We start from the raw sequence: 21891 nt of genomic DNA on the forward strand, positions 1-21891 counted from the left end.
TTGTATTACTATGTTATGCCAATACTTTTGTACTTTTACTAAAGTAAGATTTTGAATGCAGGACTTTTACGTGTGAACACGTATTTTTCCTTCTCACTTTCATTTTACATCACAGGCACTTGGGCACAATTTATTTGGGGTGTTTTGTTCTGTTAATAATGACTTTTCAGAGTTGGATAGAGAAGCATGCAAACATATTTGTTACAAAAATGCAAGTAAAAACAAGAAGGCAGCAAACAAAAGGAGGGTAAAACCCAGCTGCCAAGAAACAGAGGGAAAAAATGCAGTGGTTTCTCTGAAGCAGATACTCACGTGCGACAGAGAAGTTATTTAAGGGGGTTTCCAGCTGGTCAACATCTTGCGGTCGCTCTTTGTAGCCAATGAATGTACCATCACTCTTCAGGAGAAAATACCTCGGCCTCCAGGTCTTGATGTATTCTCCTGATATGAAAAAATAGATTGAAATTGTTATAAGAGACGAGATCAAATCCAAGTGTGACAAAGCAATAGTGTTTTTCAGAAACATCACATTATTTCACATTAATAAAATGCTAACAAATGCAAAACTATTTTGTTAACATTGTGGTTTCATGATTAATGACAGCACAGGGATGTCCTTTCTTTTTCTGTTTTAAATCAAAGAGGTGCAACCCGTTTCCTGGAAGTAATTACTATGCTGTTCACTAGTGTCACCTGAAAAAAATTACCACCTTGTCACCGTTTTTCTTTGAGTGTAGGTCAGCTGCAGGACAAATGGCGGTTTTAGTAGGAGTCAGGACCCTTTCCTCAGCCCTGTCTGTCCCCTTTCCAGCGATAACTTGCATTAAAAACGGTCCAAAAACTTGCTCTATCCTCCGATCATTTCCTTTAACTGGCAGTGGCACGGTAAAATATGGGTGTTTTGACTTGTTAAAAAAGTCTACTTAGTCTACCTGAGACAAAAGAAAAACCTCCAGTTATTGTCTTGTACCCGTAGGAGTGCTCCACTGATTTAGCACTGTACTCCCAGAACACTGTTGGCCTTTAGATGGCAAGTTTAAAACAAGGAGGAAAGTTTGAAACAAGTATCAAAATCAAATGCACCACACCCAGGGACAACTGTTTATTCCACACATTGTTCTTTATTGTCAAAACTTTGGACCTAATTTACCCAAAATGCAAGTTTCAACAGATCAGTTGGAAATGTGGGTGTTTTTACTTGTAGCCCTCACAAACACCGCCTCAAAATGACTTTTGACGCGGTCCCAAAGTCTTTACAGAACTATTTCCATCTCATATCAAGCAGTAGTAGTAGTAGTAGTCTGTGAAATTCCCCTTTGCGTTTATAATCTTTTAGAGAAGTATTTTAGTTAATCGTTATAGACCACATCCACTCTCAACCACTGTCTCTTCCCTATCAATCATTTTGTAACACAAGCATCATGTTTGCCAAAGCCTCCATTTGATTTTCAAATAAAACTTTCCACAATTTCAATTTTTTGGACAACACCCATAACCTCAAGCCATGCATGTGCATCCCATTCACTTAGACACACTAACATCACACAAATGAATCTCTGGTAGGCAGACAAAACTCAATTTATTCTGGTGATGCTTCAGGAAATGTCGTGCCAGATGTTGTGCAGACGGGGAAAGAAAATAGCTTACATACTATAACAAGGCAGTGGCACAAAGTGGAGAGGGAGTTGAATATTTATACAGGAAAAGTGTAATTTATTTTTAATTACGGAGCCACATATTAACCCCATGCAGAGTCGTAGCAAGCTGTCCTTAATTGCCCCATTTCCTCTAACACAGAAGTGTGTGTGTGTCTGTAAGGGAGAGGTAGGAGATTTGTCAATATGAGCTTCTGTTACCCTCCTTCAAAGCCACACATGATGACAGATCATGTGTGAGACGGTACAGATCAAACAGCAGCCTAAAGTGTCTCCTCTGATTAGTGTACATCCTTAGAAAATATCTAAAAAGGAAAAGACAACAAGTCACAAGACCGGCTGAACATCACTTTCAAGAGTTGCCACTTTTGACACCTCAAAATGATGGACTATCTCTTAAATAAAGTAGAAAGTGATGACATGAGCGGCAAACTCGCAGAATTCTGCAAATATTCAAGTTGGAACCTTCCATGGGGATCGATGGTGAATTTATGGGGAATAACGGGAGTAAAATAGAAATACGGGGATTATTCGCTCAGGGCTGTATGCAGATAGAAACACACCTCTTACCATATCATAGGAAGACAACATTAATTGAATCTGCCAAATAAATACATGAATATAATCAATCAGTCCTTCAGCTCAGACAGTCCAGTACTATGAGATGCACATGTGATGGAAGGATGTGCTTTCAGTCATTATACGGAAACACCGTTTAATTGGATTCTGGCAAATGATCGGCTGAATGCAGTATAGGTTACAAATCAATGACAAGCAGTTCCAAGTGGATATACTGTTCACTTAAACAGGTATCGTGTATTTCACTCGGAATAAAACAAAAATACATTCACTTTAATAGTAAAATCTACATTTTAATATTAAAAATGTTCTTAAATTCAAGAATACCCAAGCTGAACTCCCCTTAGAATTTCACCGTACTCTTTAGGACCCCTTGCAACCATTAATTGGACATTTTCCAAATGGCTTTTCTCTGTCAGCGTAAAAGGTGTAGAGGAAAGGGAAAGCACGCTTTAGAAGAGCACAGTCATTCTAGTCGACCACATACAGCAGGATGAAGCCTTGTAAAGCAGGCAACTTCCAGCAGAGCATCACACCATCAACCCCAAAACAAACATCCATGTGTAAAAACACCTGATTTACTGCCGCTGGCAAGTTGGTGACGGAAATCAGCACAGCCGAGGAAAACATCTGCCCCAGAGCACAGCGTACTTTAAGTGTTAAATCCACAGCAGATGTCCAATATGTTATTACATTTTTCATCATGGCATAGGAGAAGTTTTTTTATCTGGTTTTCTGCAGAGTAGGTGTTTTCACGGCAAACACAGCTCATTTAGAAATTAGCTTTACTTCAGGTTGCCATTCTTGCCGCCTCCCAATAAAGCCACTCTTACTACATGTATCGTCCTAATTAGAATACACAGCGGCAAAAGTCTGTTTGGTGGTGGACTTCACTCGTGTCTGTTTGAATGCGACACAATTACAGGGTCGTTTGTCTGTTTTAAACTGCAGGCCTCACCAATCAACTTCCACATCAGTCACCCACGCATGCACGCAGGTCTCCAGAGAATCCTCCTGCAGAGTGTTATCTATCACAGTCCTTCAGGAGAAACAGACTACCTTACTTCAGCATAAAATCTAAATATTCAAAGCGCAGAAGAGGTGCAATTTAAGATTGCACGTAGCCATGTTAGTATCATCTGCGAGGTAAACCAATAGCCTCGCAGATGGCGATCAACATAGAAATCATTTGTGGCCAGAAAGTCCCCTGAGCCTTCAGCACCGATCCATGTTTGCCTCAGATGGGCCCCAGCTGGCACCCTGTTCTGTGGTCAGTTTTGGCTGACCCATATCCCCCAGCCATAGTCCATGCCAGCCCACAGTGAGGACAGCATGTGCACAATGCAGAGGCAGCATAATGAGCCCCCTACCTGACACCCTGACACCCTGACACCAGACGAAGGTACATCTCAATGTTGGGACTTTTAGTTTAGAAGTTTTGGTTTGGCAGCAGGAATGCAGCAAACCACTTCCAGCTGAGTGATGACCTTATAGCATTCGGATCCTGATGGGCAGAGACATGTGTTTATGTGTACGCATTCATGTGCTTGTGTGCAAATACATTTGTCTGTGTACACCGCTCCGTGAGTGAGCAGCGAAAGGTATTTGTATTTAACAGATTACAACAACATCCAGTTTGGAAGGCTCTGAGCTTCTCCAGCCAGCTTCAGTGACGCACAGCACCCACCAGAAGTAGCATGGGTGGTCATACGTGACGCAGCAGCGCATGGCACGGTGTGTGTCAGCTCCACATTCTCCCACACTGAGGTGGCCTCGGTCACATGGGTGTCGGGAAAGATGACAATGTCAGCTTACCATTCTCAGTCACTAGAGCAGGGGTGTCAAACTCAAGGCCCGGGGGCCAAATCCGGCCCGTGACTTCACTTCATGCGGCCCCACAAGAGCTTGCAAAAAATATAATACGTTTATTATACGGTTACATGCCGCTTTACAGAAGCACGTTGCCCATAAACTACATGTCCCACAATGCATCTCAAATTGGACTTTTTTCTCAGAATTTCACTTTGTTTCTTTAAAATGTTACTTTTTTTTCCAAATGTCCACTTCTTCTTTTTTTCCCAGAATTTAGCTTTTCTGTTTAAATTATTTTGTGACATTCTCACTGAAGAGACTTCTGCTTTCAGACGTAGTTAATTATGAAGTTATTACCCTATCCGATAATAATCCAATGCAGAGGCAATAACGGAATTTATATTATAAACACATTATTTTATATATTAAATATTTATATATGTATTTTTATATAGTCTTGAAGTTACAACCGGCCCTTTGAGTGCAACCATAATGCGAATGTGGCCCGCGATGAAATTGAGTTTGACACCCCTGCACTAGAGTCTCTAAACAACTTACTGCAATATTTAGGACATTATGATAAGTCTGCATGGTCACGGGGGAAAGGCAACACAAAACAAAGAAAAGATCTTCAAGCGTGTGGTGCAAGGAATGTAAAACTCCAGATCATATCCCTTCATGGGTTAAGAAAACAGCCAATATGATAATGCAAATCACACTTTTCTCAGGTGGATGTAAATAAATTATTTGTGTGAGACTTTTGTTATCTTTTTCTACACACATGTTTCAAAGATGGTCACAGAGATGGGAAGTAACTCCACATCTGCATTGCACACCCTTACTTAAGACAGGCTCTTTCTAGACAGGAGGACACGGCGACTTCCTCCTCTGTGACCACAGACTGTGTCACATGACAACAGTGGAAGCGGCTATATCCGGTTGTTTGTGTGTGTCTGTGTGTGTGACTCCACCACTCTGCAGCGCAACACCCCCCGCAAACAGTCTGCCCTCAGAGCATAAACAACAAAGATGACCCTTGTCAGCTTCCTATTTACACCCATTTCCCCTTCTACTTTAATTCAGTTCTACTTTCCACACTGTGGCCTTTCTTCAGTGCCGACATGACGAGAAAGTGAAACTGACAGCTGTTGGGAGAGTAAATGTGGAAACTTCTGTAATATACACCAACATATTAATTAAAGACCAATCTGCCGTCAATACTCAAAATGACTTGACCTCAATGCTCTGCAGATTACATCCTGTGTACAGTGAGAGACACGGCGCAGACAGAAGACAATGGACCTCGTAACAACACAGCCTTCTGCTTTTAAGTCAGCTCTTCATCACTGATGTAAACTAAACCCTTTTGATGTCAACATGTTCTCCAAAACAGGAAACTGGCCAACAGACAAGACTGACCACAACCTAGATAAGATCAACCTTCTTCATGTGTAAGGTCTCACTGTAACTGAGACACACTTTAAATGTGAGGAAATCCACTAAATGAAGTGCTAATAAAAGTCAAGTGTGACAGCAGACATGTGGCTAAACTCCGCCAAATTAGGGGAAGGGTTTTGACACCAGATGAAAGATGAGAGAACTAGAGGGGATGAGAAAGCTACGCAGTGTGCAAAGAGTTGTGCTGAGCGGAGTGGTAGTGAGACAGATCACTACATATGTTCCCCACATATGTAGGACTGTGAGTGAGGGGGGTGAGCTCAAGTGAAGTGTGTATGAGCCATGCGTACGTGTGTGTGTGCATGGGAGGAGCTGTCAGGGCCTGATAGAGTGTCTTTACATGACAAGCAGCTGCTGAGGTCTGGGATGCGCGCTGGGCAAAGTGGAAAATAATGAACGGAGAACCGCTGCCAAACACAACAGAATTCATCTTTATTTGCCAACTGCTGCATGGCCTCGTGTGTGGACAGCTCCAGCCTGCCACCGCCACACCCTCTATACACCAAACACACACAACAAGGTAGGGCCACAGCTGTACATGGTGGAGCATTGCATTCGAGGCTTATGCAATGCATTTTAGTTTGTGAGCTGAAAAATGACCCCTACATAGTTTACCTTGAAAGCAAGGACATCTCATAAACATATTTTACAATCTAACCATAGTGAATCATTCTATTCCAGATGTTGAAATAATCACAAGATTGGTTGCAATTTAACACATTTAAAAGAGTTTCCCCTGATTCGAGGATCTGCAAGGAAAACGCACTCACTGGGATTATAATTCATGGTTTCTTGCAGCTCTGTAGACATTTGCAAGTCAACTTTGCTTGAGAGGCCTTAACAGTAAGGGATGGCCAGGCAGGCTCATTCAGGGGTCAATAAATAAAAGGAAAACATGTGGAAGGCTTTAGACAGAAGGGGGAGAGAATGAGTGACAGGGGTTAGTGGCTGTTTCCGAGGAGCGTCCTGGTCTGCCGTCTCTAAGTGACACTGACAGGAATGTTGAAGTCCCAGCTGCTGTGGCTTGTTGGCTTTTAATAAGACACATCATGCAGCATTCATCGTGCGGCCCCCAAAAGGAGAGGCCGCAGTGTTCTAACAATGTGTCCAAACTAACAGCTCTGTTGCACGTCATCCCCTGCTCTCCTCTGTTCTCCACACACACACACACACACACACACACACACACACACACACACACCACAGCACACACACACACACACACACACACACACACACACACACACACACACACACACACACACACACACACACACCACACACACAACACCACACACACACACACACACACACACACACACACACACACCACACACACACATCACACACACACACACACACACACACACACACACACACACACACACACACACACACACACACACACAACACACACACACACACACCCACACACACACACACACACACACACACACACACACACACACACACACACACACACACACACACACACACACACACACACACCACACACACACACACACACACACACACACACACACACACACACACACACCACACCCGAGAGCGGGTCGGACAAAATGCTCCTCAGTGCCCACACCCAGTGGTTGGACTTCCTGAGGGGGCTGCTGTTGGGTTTTGTCCCCGTCTGGCCATTCATGGCTTGGGGATGGGAGAGCCAGTGGTAACTGCATGAACTGTGAATGTGTATGTGTTTGAGTGGTGAGAATCGGATGAGAAGTGGGGGTAGGCGGAGGTTGAGGATTAGGGAATTAGAACTCCAAAGCAAGGGAGGAGGGGGGAAGCGGGCTGCGCCTTTTGTTGGTTTTTCCTCAGCCGCCCCCGCCATCCCTTCGGCCCTTTTCTGCCGGGTTGTGCCTGTAGGCTGCAGCTGCGGCCTGCCACCCTGTGCCCTGCATCTCAATGAGCCACGGGCCGCCTGCTCCAGAGGAGAGGGGGGCTCCCTGATGCAGGGGTCACCACTGAGCCCCGGCAACCAGAAAACTTCGCCCCACACCATCCGCAGAGCTCCGAGCTGGTCTCCTCGTGCAGCCTGGACACCCATTTGCCCCTCTTGCTATGACCATATAAGGCAGCACTAGGCTCACATGCCATCCCAAACTGTCCAGGAGTTTGGCCTCCCACATTTCCCCCCCCTTCTCTTTATGTCTTTCTGACATCCCCCTCCTCTCGAAACCTCTTTTGTTGGCCCCTCACTCTCCCATGCAGCTGGATGGGGGACTCCATTGCCAGGGCTTTGGCAGCAGCATCAACAGGTTGCGGGGAAGGGCCACCCTGGCCTCCAATGTGGCCCTCTCTGTCTCTTCCCCTTATCCCTCTCTCTTTCTCTCTGTCACCGCGGTTGCCGCTGCTACCCCAACAGGAAAAAAAAGCATGAAGGATGGGGGTGGGGGGTGCGATGGAGGCTGCCTCTCTTTCTCACGCTCGTAAGAAAGCCCTCACTTCTTCTCCGTGGTGAGTGACACCTGCTGATTACCATAGAGACACTGTGGGAAGTTCCCCCCTGCCACACTGGGGCTGAGATGTGCCCCCTCTCCCTGGGTAAACAAGCAGTCCATGGATTAGTTAACTGGGTTACTGCACGGCAAATAAATAAACACACATCATTTAGAGCAAATTACTGCCAATGAACTCTCAATGACCAGTGGAAGATCAAACACCCCCCGGATAACCAGGGATACTCCAGAGGGTCCAGGTAGTATCCAGCTGTGAAAAACTGTCAACTTCCTTCTAAAAGAATGATAAACCTTTTTTTATGGCCTCTGAATAACTATTGTATTCTCTAAGTATCACAATCAGCTGATGTGGAGGATATAGGGGCATATCTGAGCATACAGTCAAGCCTTAGTGTGGAGACAGCTGAGCATCCCCTTTATCTCCGCGTCTCCCCTACCCTCCCCAAACTGGAGAGCGGTGCCAGTGGTGTGATTGATGTCGGAGACTGGGAGCTTTTTCGCTGGTCCATAGCCGCTTCCGCCATGGGTCTGAGTTGTCAGCAGGGTCATTATCCTAGCAACAGGATGGGGCTGTGGGTGAGGAGTGTGCGCTGGAAGTAGGGGAGGACCAAGAAGGGGGTGAGCCGGTTGGGGGGTTAGAGAGGGGCAGAGAGAAAAGAGGGGAGTTAAAAGAGACAAGGAGAAGAGGAAGAATGTGGGTGTAAGAAAGGAAGAGAACAAGAGGAAGGACAGAGACAAAAAGGGGAAGAGGGTAATGGAGATGGAGTGCGCTGCCGAGCACCACAGTTGTGGCGCGCAGGCGGACTCTGCACAGCAAAGTAAGCACACAGCGGGTTTGGAGGTGCCCCCCCCCCCAGCCTCCTGGTCCCCCCCACCATGCCAGCCAGCCTGTGTGCCGACAGCTGCACCCTAGTAATTTACTTCTCTCCACCACATTTAGCAGGAAGACTGCTTCCCATTACCCAGAGCGCTGACGGCCAGACACCCGGCCAGCGCGCCGGTTCCCCGGTGTGAGACCCTCTGCCGCTGGACCCCGCCCACAGGGTATCCACTCTGACACCGGCCTGGCACTTCATCCTCCACTGCTGGTGATCAACCGTCTGAGTATTTAACTACCAAAGTTGGAGATATCGGTTGTTAAGTTTTTTATTTTAAAGTTATGATTTCTAAATAAGTAAAACCATTAAATGACATGTCGTCACATAATTATATCCCTCAGTTTACTCAGTTTTCCCCCTGAAAAAAATCCCTACACACATTGCCCTTTCATGAGTGTTTATATAATATGTATTTGAAGAGGCAAGTGCAATGATACAAAAAACCTGTTAAAAAGACTGTTAAATCTTTACTATCATGCCTTTATCTGAACTCTTTTAAATGATCTTAAAGCAGTTTAGATGTTAAATTGTTAAATATTGGTCAGTGTTCACTATATATCTAGATGCAAAGAGAGAATCAAAAAAGTTCTTCTTTTTCAGTTTTGTATATCTTATAATAAAAACTTTTGAAGTGTTAAAATGAGAATAATAAATAAACGCATGCTCTGATGAAACGTCGGCTAAATGGAGTTTAGTAACTTAAGTAGGTTGAAGCTTTCTGTAGATACTTAATCAGTTATCTAATGTTTAGTGGTTGTCTATCAGTGACAGTGTTCAGAAGACAGAAGCCTTTCTCTATTTGTACTTACAACAGAAGATATACAAAAGTTTAATCATGAGTAAAACTTTTTTAACTATAATGCAATCGCATTGCTAAAATTGAGTAGTAAAGCACTACATCATTGTGTATTTGATAAAAGTAGCATTGATGCATATTATCAAAAAGCTGCAATATGACAAACCTTTTTGGACCACTTATGGCGCGTTTCCACTGCAGCGGGTAGCCCCGTTTAAGCGTCCTTAACCGTCCTCAAGCGGCCAGGCCGGTTTTTGGTGGCGTTTCCATATAGCCTAGTACCGGCTAGCGGGTACTTTTTCCCTCTTTTTCCGGCCTCATAAAATCGTGGTTCCCTCAGACCAGGGCCAGGGCTGAACTAGTGACGTCAACACTCTCGACTGCTGATTGGTCAGAGAGAATCGTCACAAGATTGCGCGCGAGTTCATCCCTAGCGTCGCATATATATCTAGAAGCAAGCTTGCAGCATTTTTATAAACAGCATTTTGTAAACGGAGGAGCTACAAAAATGGCTACTTCTAAGAAAAGCACACCGTGGTCGACCGAGGAGGTGACGACGTTCCTTCATCTCATTGGGGATGATCAAATCCAGCGGGAGCTCGACGGAACAACGAGAAATGTAAAACACACACCAAGAAACAAGTACACGATCGCTTCCATATCCTCCATTGTTGTGTGTGAGTTGTGTCGCATTGAAGATGACGCCACTGCAGTTTTATCTCAGCGTCGCTCCGCCCAAAAAGCCCGCCAAAACGCTGATCGCCCCGCCTACACTGCGTTGCTAGCCCAGGTCCTAAACTGTAATGGAAATGCGCCACAGCCTGGGCCGGCCAGCGAGGCAGCCCGAGGCCAGAGCGAGGACGCTTAGGGACGCTTAAACGGGGCTACCCCGCTGCAGTGGAAACGCGCCATTAGAGAGGACTTGAAACTTGTTTGCTGTGTTTAAAAGCCCCACAAAATAGGTGAAGATATTTGAAAATTGGATAAGCTTGAGTTCTGCCATACGTAATGTGTGTGTGTGTGTGTGTGTGTGTGTGTGTGTGTGTGTGTGTGTGTGTGTGTGTGTGTGTGTGTGTGTGTGTGTGTGTGTGTGTGTGTGTGTGTGTGAGTGATGCAGCAGTGTGTGGCCCATGACAGCCATAATGAGGGGATGTGTAGGAGCCAGGGTGAGCCCAGCAGCAGAGCTGGCAGCCGGTCAAAGTCCTGAGTCCGTCAGCATTGCAGCATCATGAGACATTCTTAATCAGGTGGGGCTGCTCCTTTGAAGAGCATTTCACTGTGCAGGAAACACCACATTCCCTTACTGACATCACTAATACAGAGAGGAAACTACAACTCATGTGGAAAGCGCTGGCTGAAATGTCCCATGCCTGTTCTCCAGATGCACAACGCACAGATATCAAAGATGTTTTCATCTACACAAACTACTGTGTCTGGTGTTTCACAAAACTCATGCATGCTTTCCACCTCTCTTCCCCCCCTCCCCCCCTCTCTCAGTCCCACTCTGTGTCTCATGCACTTTGCTGGACCACCAACAAGGTCTCGCTTGGAGGAGCAGCTCATGGGTGTCCTTCAGCCGCATGACCAGCATAGGAGCCAATCAGCTGATGAGCTCCGAACTGAACGGCGAGAGGGTCTCTGTGGCATGTCACACACAACATCCATCGCTCTCCTGAGGCCGCCCGGGTCACTGAGCAATGCTCTGGGAACATCACAAAGATGCTGCTCAACTTCTGTCTCGCTCTCTCTCCCTTTATGTTTCCCCCGTTATCTGGTTTGCCCTCTGCCTCCCCTCCCTCCCCTGAGCCGGAGCCAGCTGAGCGTGCTACCCAAATCCAACAGTTGTTGTGGCCTTCGTTAGGCTAACGAAGGGGCCGGCTCTTTATACTTGTCAGAGAGCAAATGAGTCAAACAAACAAGGGCCAGGGAAGAGAGGAGGACAAGCGAGCGCTGTTCTGTTGAGCTTCACTGGGTTCTTGGCCGCAGCACTTCCCTGGAAACTAGGGAACCCACAATCTGCCTCTTTGATGTCTGATGATGCTCTGCTTTGATGGAAACTTTGGAAAAACACACTTGCAAAAAGAAATAACATGCTGCTTGGTCTCTGTGGCCGCTAGAGGCCGTAGGCACATTCAAAGTGTGTGGGTGCACTCTGTGAAGAACCTAAAAGAGAAATACCATTTGGGGACGCATAACAACTGGTTATGATAGTAACAACAAAGTTACAGTGTTTTCGAAAGCCTGTACTTGGGATGCGGTCGGAGCATAAGGGCACCGGGGGAACGTCCTGCTTGCAGTATACCTTCTGAATAAATATGCTTCGCACTGTCCATATATTCATACTCATTTGCATATGCATGTCCAGACATAAGTACACACTCCTCCCATCCTACAGCTGCTTTGTCTTGTATTCCAAATGCGTCCTTCTAAAACAGACAACCAGGACAGTCACAACAACACATCCTGCACAGCGTACACAATCGCAGCACAAGGCTTAAGGAGAAAGTATGAAGGTGTGTCCTTCAGAATGAGATCATTTCACTGAGCGAGCACAGAGCACTCCAAGGCTGAGATTCTGCAGCTCTCATGGGAGATTAGCTCTACCGGGGGGGTTAACCCTATGGCACAATGCTCGCTCTACTCCCAATCAGGAGCCTCCACACGGTTAACACACACACACACACACACACACGCTGACCACGACTAATCAGACAGGACCCAAAGAGAGAGACTGAGTGATATGTTCAGCTGACGTGCTCTGTGCATGTGACTGGCCCAGTATGAAATACATTGTTCGTGTACTAGCTTCATTTAATAGGAATTACTGTAAGAAAACACGTTAACTGTATCTCCTCTTACACCAATGTGGTTTGAGCGTGTCTATGGAACACACACAACATGCTGCGGGAAATATGGAGGGCTATCTTTTGTAAAACATTAAATTGATGTTTTGAGTGCACACATGGGAGTAATGAGCATGCTGAACACACTTGGAAGCGGTATAAGCCGTTTATTATTACGCCCACATGGAGTTGTGAGTCACTTGGGTGGCGCCACCACACAAAAAAGCTCCACTCAAGGTGCAAACTGGGATGATAGCGGCTGGGTGGGGGTTGAGGTGATGGACAGAGAGACAGGGGGCTACTGCAGGTTCACCTTCTGTGCCGTGGCTCTGGGGCAAAGACTACGTGACAGTGACGCGACACTAAAAGCCTTCCTGTCAAGGAGGCAGGTGGACGCCCTCCAATCAAAACACAGAGGCTCTGGGTGACATTTCACAGGACACAGCTGCTGGGCTGCGACAGCATGGCAACTCACTATTCCTGAAGGGTTGTTTGTTTAGTGTGTGTGTGTGTGTGTGTGTGTGTGTGTGTGTGTGTAACTAACTGAAGGGTATTACGGCTACAACTGTGTGTGTGTGTGTGTGTAACTACCTGAAGGGTATCACAGCTACAACTGTGTGTGTGTGTGTGTGTGTGTGTGTGTGTGTGTGTATGTCTATGTGTGTGTCTACTACCAACTAACCTGATTGTTTTTCTACCTGTAACTTTTTGACTACTCTTGTGTTTATATTTTAAACTAGCTCCTCATTTCACATCTCCCATTCTTATCAGCACTGATGAATGTTTGGAAAGATTTATCTGTGCCACTTTTTTGTTGCACAAATAATAATATGAAGAAAAAGGAACTAAAACCCGGAAAGAGTATACAAATGTACAAAATGAATGACACGACACCTTTAGCGGTCATGCCTAGCTAAAGTAAATGTACATGTTCCCTTCCAAAGAAGGAACTTTCTTGTTGTTGTTTATTCCTACAGATAGACTCAAAAACACAACCTGCACCTAAAGTATCGAGACACAAAATATGAGTTACAATAGATTGTGGTTTGGATTTAAAAAATCTAACTTGAAGAACTATATTTTGTAAACATTGATACTCTAACAGAAACACTAAAAGAGCCCAACGTTTCCCTCCCTGACTGAGACCAACTGAGCCGAACCAGGCTGACCCTTTCCTAAAACAGCAGCCTGTTCTGCTCTTAGCCCAAGCCTTGAGGAGGGGGGGGGTGTGGGCTAAATCACCACAGCAGCACACTGTTCCCCCCCGCCCAAGAGTCCCAGGAACTCTCAGAGTGACCTGCCACCATCACCCTATCCCCTGAGTCAGAGTCTTGGTTTCCCCTTTTCCAGTAAAAGCCTGGTTCTTTGGCACTGGGCCCAGGAGCCTTCAGTGGTTTTGGAGAAGTTCCTTATCCTATTTTGCCCCCCCGGTGGTGGTGGTGGAGCAGGCTCCGTGAGGCGGCCGCAGTTTGAAGGCAGATAGAGTATGCACACATAAAGCTGCTCAAAGCCAGCAGGTATGTGAGGAATGCCTCTTCGTCCAAACAACAGGACTCACGACCGACACAGAGCCGTGCCACCACACAGCACTGTCAGAGTAAAGGGGTCCCGCTGGGGCCTCAGCCACTGGATGGCTCTGTACAGTAGATCTGGATTACAGCCTGTTTAAATAAAGTCACCCAGTGATCAATCACCTTGCACCAATGTCAATGGTTCAGCACTGAAGAACTCAGATAATGCATCTGCGAATAGTGTACTACATTAAACTCTTGCAAATCTAGAATGAAGGTAATGCGATTTGTGATATTTTAACCATTAGGGAAAACATCTAATTGTTCAAAAACTACACCATTTATGCCCCAACACACTAAGACGTTAAACTGGAACGTGGAAACTGCCATGTGCATTGAAACCCGTTTTAATGCATCAACAAGGGATTTTTTTTAAATGTGCATATTTAACATATTTTATGGTCTTTGCATAGTTTGTGTTCTTTGCCGGCTTGGTTAAGCTGCAAGGTTGCACAGTTGGTTTTGTACATGAGGTGATGGTGACTATACAATATCTTTTTGGACTGAAAAGAAACCATAGCCCATAGATAATTAGGTAAATGATCTTATTTCATTCTGGTAACAAACACATTTGAGGTGCCATACAAAGTGATATTAAATGAAAGTCAAAGAATAGATGTATCTGTGCATTTACCTCTTTTATGCAGCCACCCCTCCTTGACAATCACCACATTGGTCATGTTGGTGGGCAGGGTGGAGGATCCAGGTTTCCCACAGGGAGAGACACAGCTTTGTTTCCCAAGTTTTCTTCACAGGGCTCTTTGCTGGAGCCTGGAGACGAGGTCTTGGGGTTTACAGCCGCCTTCTCAATGGTGGATACCTTTTAGTAAAAAAAAGAGTAAAAATTAGCCGCATTTCAAGGTGAACGTTTTTTTTCTGTCGTCTGAATATTAACCCTCAGGTCAACATAGTACAAGAGAGGCAGAGTTTGAGAGGATCCTTGTGTTTTATGACCCAGTTAGGGAAGATATGCTAAAAGCACAGCGCAGTCCTTTTCTCACGTGGAACCTGCAACATTGCAAGGTTCAAATATCTGTGTATGGTTTTTGGCATTCACAATGAAGTCTCCCCCCTACTGGAAAATTCCATGCTGTTCTCACACAAATATTCCTTCTTTTTTTTTTAACAGTGAGTCAGAAAATAATAGCATGAAACAATTCTGAACCCAGGCTGACTGAATGAAGGGTTTTCAAACTTATTTTGAAGTTGCGTGAACAGTTGACCTTGATGGTTTAGCCCATGGTATAGCAAAATGATTGTCCAAATGATCTAAAGGCTCTCTTGTTAAACAGTTTGAGGAGTATTGTGATTTAGTTTTTGCCGAGCATACTGTAGGATGTGAATGTCTGAGGGGGATAGCAGGGATTATTATCCCACTTGCCGATTAGCATTTTGGCTAAAAAACATACAACAGTGCAATCCCTGTGCTCCGTTGCCTACCACAAAAAAGTCAGCGTGAATATGGAAGGGGTCTTATGAACATTTCTTTAATAAACACTTTCGTTCACTTTGAATAGTTATCACCGAATAAAACAGAAACAACCAGAGAAATTAAAGTAATCAACGACAGTCAATAAATATTAAAAAAAAACATCTCCCATTACTTGTTATGTACTAATTTCAATTATTTTGTAACTGAAGTAATCTAGACATAGATACTGTGAAATAAATGTTAAATCAATTATAGATTTGATGTCTTTCAGTAGAGTACTAAATCAGAAAACTGCTTAATCAGTGTGACATTATCCAACCTGATGCGTTTGTTTAAAGCCCGACAACACACTTAAGATTCAAATGTCATATCACATGCTGAAGGATGTGATGCAAAACATATATGACAGCTACTAATTCTACTTTGAAGTGAGATGGTTGTGTTTACTGTCAGATGACCTCAAACTTTTTTTTCAAGTCAACACCACTGAGATCAAAAATATTCAGTGGCTATTGAATGAAGAAAATAGCTATGTTGTGAGATAAAGGTTCAATGAATCTATGAGTGTTGTTTAGTTGTTTAGCACCTGACCTGAGGTTGAAGCCGTACAGAAATGTAAATGAGTCCAGATAGGATAAACTGCCAGGTTTACAACGCGGGGCAACTATTCACACAGAAATCTGACATGAGTACAACAATGCAGACACTTTTACAGTTAAATGTGTGAATAGGGTCTCGGAAAGATGTACGAGAAAAGTGAATGTAGCTAAAAGATCAAGCCGCAACAATAATCTTACCATGTATAATAAGACGACACTGACGGATAAGCCAAATACAGCTGAACTCCATCACGGCCTTATCGGTTATTCATAATCAGCACATACTGAAAAAACCTGGAGGCTATCACAACCAAAACACTTGACCTTTTGATTCATTCAGTGCTTTTTATTATTATATAAAGATAGCTTTGCACGCGGGGAAGAAGCCAAAGAATGATCAATTGCCATGCTTGTTCACATAAATGTCACATACTGCACCAGGCAATCTCTCACCATCAACTGAAATCAATTTGCTGCTGCCGCTCCGTCGGTAAGGCCATCAAAAGAGAGCTCTGTTTGAGTGGCCTCATCCAGCTCACTAGTGGGGACATCAACAGGAAGTGGATGTGACTATTGACAGACTACGAGTCATATCAGTAGAGCCCCAGGCTCAAACACATCTGTCAGTGAATGTGCGATCAACACGCCTTTTACTGCCATTCTGCCCGCTTCCATCAATGAGCAGAAGTGAGTTTGTGGAAGCACAGTTTATTTCTGCTCAGTGTTTCTGTTTATTGCACTTGGGGTTTCGGTGCTTGTGTCACACAGTGGATGCTGGGAGGATCTTGGAGAGGACTTTGAAAAAGCACAGTGAGTGCTATTCAAACGAGGGATCACACAAACCGTTGGATCTCTCCGGCATCTTAGTGTGTACTCTGTGACACAGGCACGCACACATTATATACACACTGGGATACATCACACAAACAAACTTGAACGCACACACCGCAGCCAAAAAAGCAACACATGCACAAGACCGGCTCTGGAGCCACAACAGAGCGCTGCTGTTTTAATGGGAGCGGACCTGTTGCTACTGCGGCCTATGTGGAAAAGCTGGGCTGCTGCCAGCGCTGCAGCCACTGAATGAACCCAGTACCCTGACAGCGGGTCACATGGTCCTCAGGCCTCTGGGCCACAGCGTGCCTGCCTACGCTGCTGTCAGGGCAGCTTTCAATCATTCATCTTTCTGGCTCTGGCACCAGGGGCCATCCCATTCAATGCAAATCAGTCTCCTGCTGCAGAGATGCCACACACTGAGCCCGTCACTGAGCCACAGAGGACAGTCCCATGTGTTTATGGCAGGAAGCAGAAAATCAGGCCGACATCACCACACTACTTCCTTCATCACAGATCGATAGATACAAGTCTGTTTTTACTCCTTTTTCTACCGCCGCTTGGGTTTACAAGAGTCTGATTTACAAAGATAAAATATTGAAACAACAAAATGAGAATATGCTCACCTGCTGCTGGAAAACAGTCCCCGAAGCTACACTTCGTTTGTGTTCAAATGTCACAATAGGACCGGTACTACTGTGCACAGTTCCTCTATCAAGTTCCCTTAAAACATATCACTAGTGATAAGAATATTGTGGGTAGGTATAGCCGACTACAAAACCACAGCTACTGTAATCATGAAAGCTGAATAGACCCACTGTTTTAATCCTGTGATGACGTGAGAAGGAACCCCCTTACAGTACGAATCATGTTCTTTGTGCTGTTCAGACAAGCTTTGAAATGAATCAATGATAGATCACAAAGCTAGATTTATTCAAATATATACCAAGCGTAACATAACACTCAGGATAAGTCCAGGTGTTTTTAAATGTGAGTAACTATTATTAACAAGATGAATAAAGCTAAAAGTATGTTAGGCTGCAGTGTTCTGACAGAGTACCGTCATGTGATGCTGATGGTGGGCTACCATCATTAGAAGCATATCCTTCTCAGTGACATTACATTTAGACTCCTGTGGTGAAGGCAGGGGGACGGGCACAATATGTTTGCCTGTGTACAGGGGGAACATTGCAAACAACATTCCTCAGATTCTGCATGCAACTGGTGGCACATTTGCATCAAAAGGGCTGTCAGGGGATTGGGTGGGAGGTGACTGGTATTTTCTAAATAGAACAGGGAGAGCCAAGGAGTCACTGGATGCATCATTACGCCAGCTTGTTGCGTCTTCACCGGTCACATGCCAAGTCCCCCTGCGTACTCACACTGGACAGACTTGGTCTCATGACTAGTACAAACATTTTGACACTTAAAGGCATTTCGGGTACAACATGCCCGGGGACAATGTTCTGTTTCCAGACTGTACATGTATGAGTATCCTCTAGGAGCCAAACAGACAGTAACATCAGTGAAGGAAGTTCAAGGGTTCAAGTTGGACATTAAAGTTGTACAGGTTGCATGTCACTTACTTCTGAGGCTTCACATACATTTGAGAAAAAAAGAATATTGAAGAATGATCCTGTATTTAAAATATGGTTTAGTAAAGAAAGGCATTACTCTCATCAATGTAGGTGGGATGATAACAGTATAACCTATCACCAAAACAGCTACCCACATGCAGTTAGCAATTGTACTGATTACAAGGGAGGGAAGTAGAAATATACCCTATTATACCTTTACTTTATGACTTCCCTGCTGTAAAAACTGTGGAACTAAAAAGGTCCTTGGGCTCCATTTTGAGAACCACTAAAAGGTGGCATCTAGTCACAACAAAGATGTACCACTTTGTATCACTGAACGTGAATGCAACAATGTTACAACAGAAACAGCAACAAGCTAGCCAAGCTAACGACTCACTGGAATTACTGCCTGGCCATAAATTCCCCACTCAAACACGTAAACAAACGCGGTGGTAGTTCATAACAATGAATGAGCAGCTCTCTTGTTGAGCTCATTTGTTTTCATTTGCCTCCTGGGCCATAAAGTACAAGCGAAAACAACTTTCTAGCAGAGGTGAAGCGTTTAAAGTAACATAACAGTAGATATTTTTGGCCTGAGGGCTGTGTCTCAAAAGTGGTCATTGTCAAAAAAATAATGGTTAACTGCACATAGACTCGCGGTTGTTTGTTGAAAAATAACAACGCATTATTTACAACAGGACGTGTATAAGACCTTGACTTTACAGCTACATAACTTGTACGGCGAAGTCAGGAAAGTACCTAATTTCAGGTTTGAATTTAGCGATAGAAAGGATATGGGGCCTAGCAGGGCAGCTTGGGTGAGAATAACCGCATCCCATGTAAGTACAATGGGGACCTACCCTGTCTAGCTGTCGACCTCTTGTAGTTAACCATGCGAAGGAAACGCGGACATTTACCTGGACAGGAATTCAACAATGTGTCCGTCTCATTATAGTGAGCTGTTTCGGCGGTGTATTAAGTTGATAAGTCCTTCAACAATCTGGACAAAGTGGTCTCATTTACTCCGTTTCTTTGCCTTTCTTCCACTACACCTCCCAAACGCGCTGTCTGCAATGCCTCTGTGGCAGCCCGTCTCCCGGGTCCTAGAGCCTGCCCTTTATGGGTCCCACTCTATGGTCCCACTCACAGGAAGGGTGGTGGGCTGTCAGCCGTCCCATTGAAAAACCCTGCAGTGTTTCTGTAGGGGGCTTATTAGGGGCTGCATGGCCCTGCTGAACTCTCCGTTGTTTTATCTGGGCCAGTGGTTTCCAAAATAGGGTCCGGGGATCTACAGAAGCCCCTGGCCATGTTTCCAGAGGATCCTCAGTACAATGAGGGATTACTTCCTGAAACAATCCATGAGGTGATGATGGATTATTTTTGTTAGTAGATTTTTTACAGAAAGATAAAAGATTGTTTAAATTCATTTCAAATCTGCGATCTGATTACTTCCTTAAATTAATATGTAACATTCCAATATATTGGTAATTGAAAAAATCATCAATTTCCCAAGGCCCAAGATGGCAAAGTCTTTTTATAATATTCATTATTATAAAACCCAAAAATATAGACTTTACAAACATAAAAAAGGAGCTTTCTAGGAACTTATTTTGGCTTCAAGATGAAGGCTATATTGTTCAAAACCCCTTAATGTTATATTTAATTTGTTTGGTGTTGTCTAACTTATTTAATCATGTAAAATGTAATTCAATCATGTATTGCAATGTAAAACATGCAGTGATTAAATAAATTACTCTTCATTCAAAAACAAATTCAAACAGTATGGGGAATTGCAAAAAGATAAATAAATATATATCAGCAAATGAAAATTGTGCGCTAAGAAACCAAGGATTAGATTCAGTGCTCTTCAACTAGCAAAAAACAAGGGAAGAGTAGCGCTCCCCTGCTTGAAGGACTATATATCATATTAAGAAGCTTGTTCTGCTGGTGCAAGCCAGACTACAGAGCTAGATGGAAAGAAATTGAGAATAATGTATCAGGAGGAGTACCAATCGAGGCAAGGTTAGGGGATAAAAGACAAAAACGTACTGGAAAAATATAACCGCTGGATAAACCTCTCCTTAAAATGATGGTTAAGGATCCTTACCAGGAGTGACTTGCTGGAGGAAATGAAGATATTAAGATGATGCTCACATGATCTTGATTTCACCCCGAGCAAGCTAGATACAACATTTAAAGGTTGGGCCAAACATGGCCTTACTTCATATTGCACATTTTTCAGCAAAGGAACCATGTTTGATTTTCAAACACTAAAACAACTATATGGATTGAATAACGGCGATTTTTTCAATTTCTACAGGTACGCCATTACTTAAATAGTTCCATGTCAGACAGCCAGAAGGCCCTTGAAAACCCTTTATTAATAGTTTTCACCAGTGCATACACATCAGACACAGGGATGAAAGTAATCTCAAAACTTTACCAAGCTCTTCAAGATATTAAAAAGGAAAATACTTTCTATATAAAACACAAATGGGAAAACGAAACAAAAAAAACCATGCCTGACGAAGTCTGGACAAATTACTGTACTTTTCAATGGAAGATCTCTAGCTCAGGCACCGACAGAATGTTTAGTTGGAAGATGCTGAGCAGGTACTTTTTCAGCCCTGCTCAGTCATCACATCATCTCGGGCCCCCCAGCTGCCGGAGGAAATGTGGTTCTCAGTTAGCACATCACTACCATTTGTTTTGGGCTTGCCCTTTAATAGTAACTTTTTGACAAAAGATCCATATCGAAATTGAAATAGTACTACAGGAAAAAATCCCTTTAAACTGGGACGAATTTCTATTTGGGCTCGTACATTCAATCCACACAAACTCCAAAACAAAACAATTATTTGGAATTGTTACTGTTGCAGCAAAAAAAGCAATAACTAGAAAATGGCTTAAAGCGGATATCCCTTCTCTTGACAACTGGTACGACAAAATCCATGAAATCTATGTTATGGAAAGAATCACCTTCTCAATGAGGCTTCAGGAAAACACATTTGAAGAAACATGGAAAAAGTGGAGAATTTACATATCCCAAAGACGACCATCCCTTGTTTGACTGTGTTTCTATACACCGATTGAATGTATATGTATAGATGTGTATGTATGGTCACATGTATGTGTGTATGTGTATTGAATATATTTTAGTCAAAATAAAATAAAAACGAAAAAGTACACAGGGGTTGTTTAAAATAGCAAATGTCTACACATGTACATATGCATATGGATGCATATGTACATGTGTAGACATTTGCTATTTTAAACAACCCCTGTGTACTTTTTCGTTTTTATTTTATTTTGACTAATTTTGTTTGCTATTTCATTTGTCACTTTCGGGTCTCTACAAATATATGATTTGAAAAACT

General features: G+C 43.8%; 1 protein-coding gene across 1 annotated transcript in view; it reads right to left on the bottom strand.

Annotated features, from left to right (window-relative positions):
• The window catches only part of akt1 (v-akt murine thymoma viral oncogene homolog 1), a 34334-nt gene extending 14717 nt beyond the window's left edge, over window positions 1–19617 (bottom strand). Inside the window, 3 exon segments of the mRNA XM_034222320.1 lie at window positions 313–441; window positions 14707–14892; window positions 19432–19617. Of these exon segments, the coding sequence (XP_034078211.1) occupies window positions 313–441; window positions 14707–14752 (175 nt within the window). The 5' untranslated portion in view covers window positions 14753–14892; window positions 19432–19617.
• Window positions 19618–21891: the final 2274 nt, after the last annotated feature.

This window comes from Gymnodraco acuticeps, unplaced genomic scaffold (assembly GCF_902827175.1).
Source record: "Gymnodraco acuticeps unplaced genomic scaffold, fGymAcu1.1, whole genome shotgun sequence".
In the NCBI taxonomy this organism is placed as follows: Eukaryota; Metazoa; Chordata; class Actinopteri; order Perciformes; family Bathydraconidae; genus Gymnodraco; species Gymnodraco acuticeps.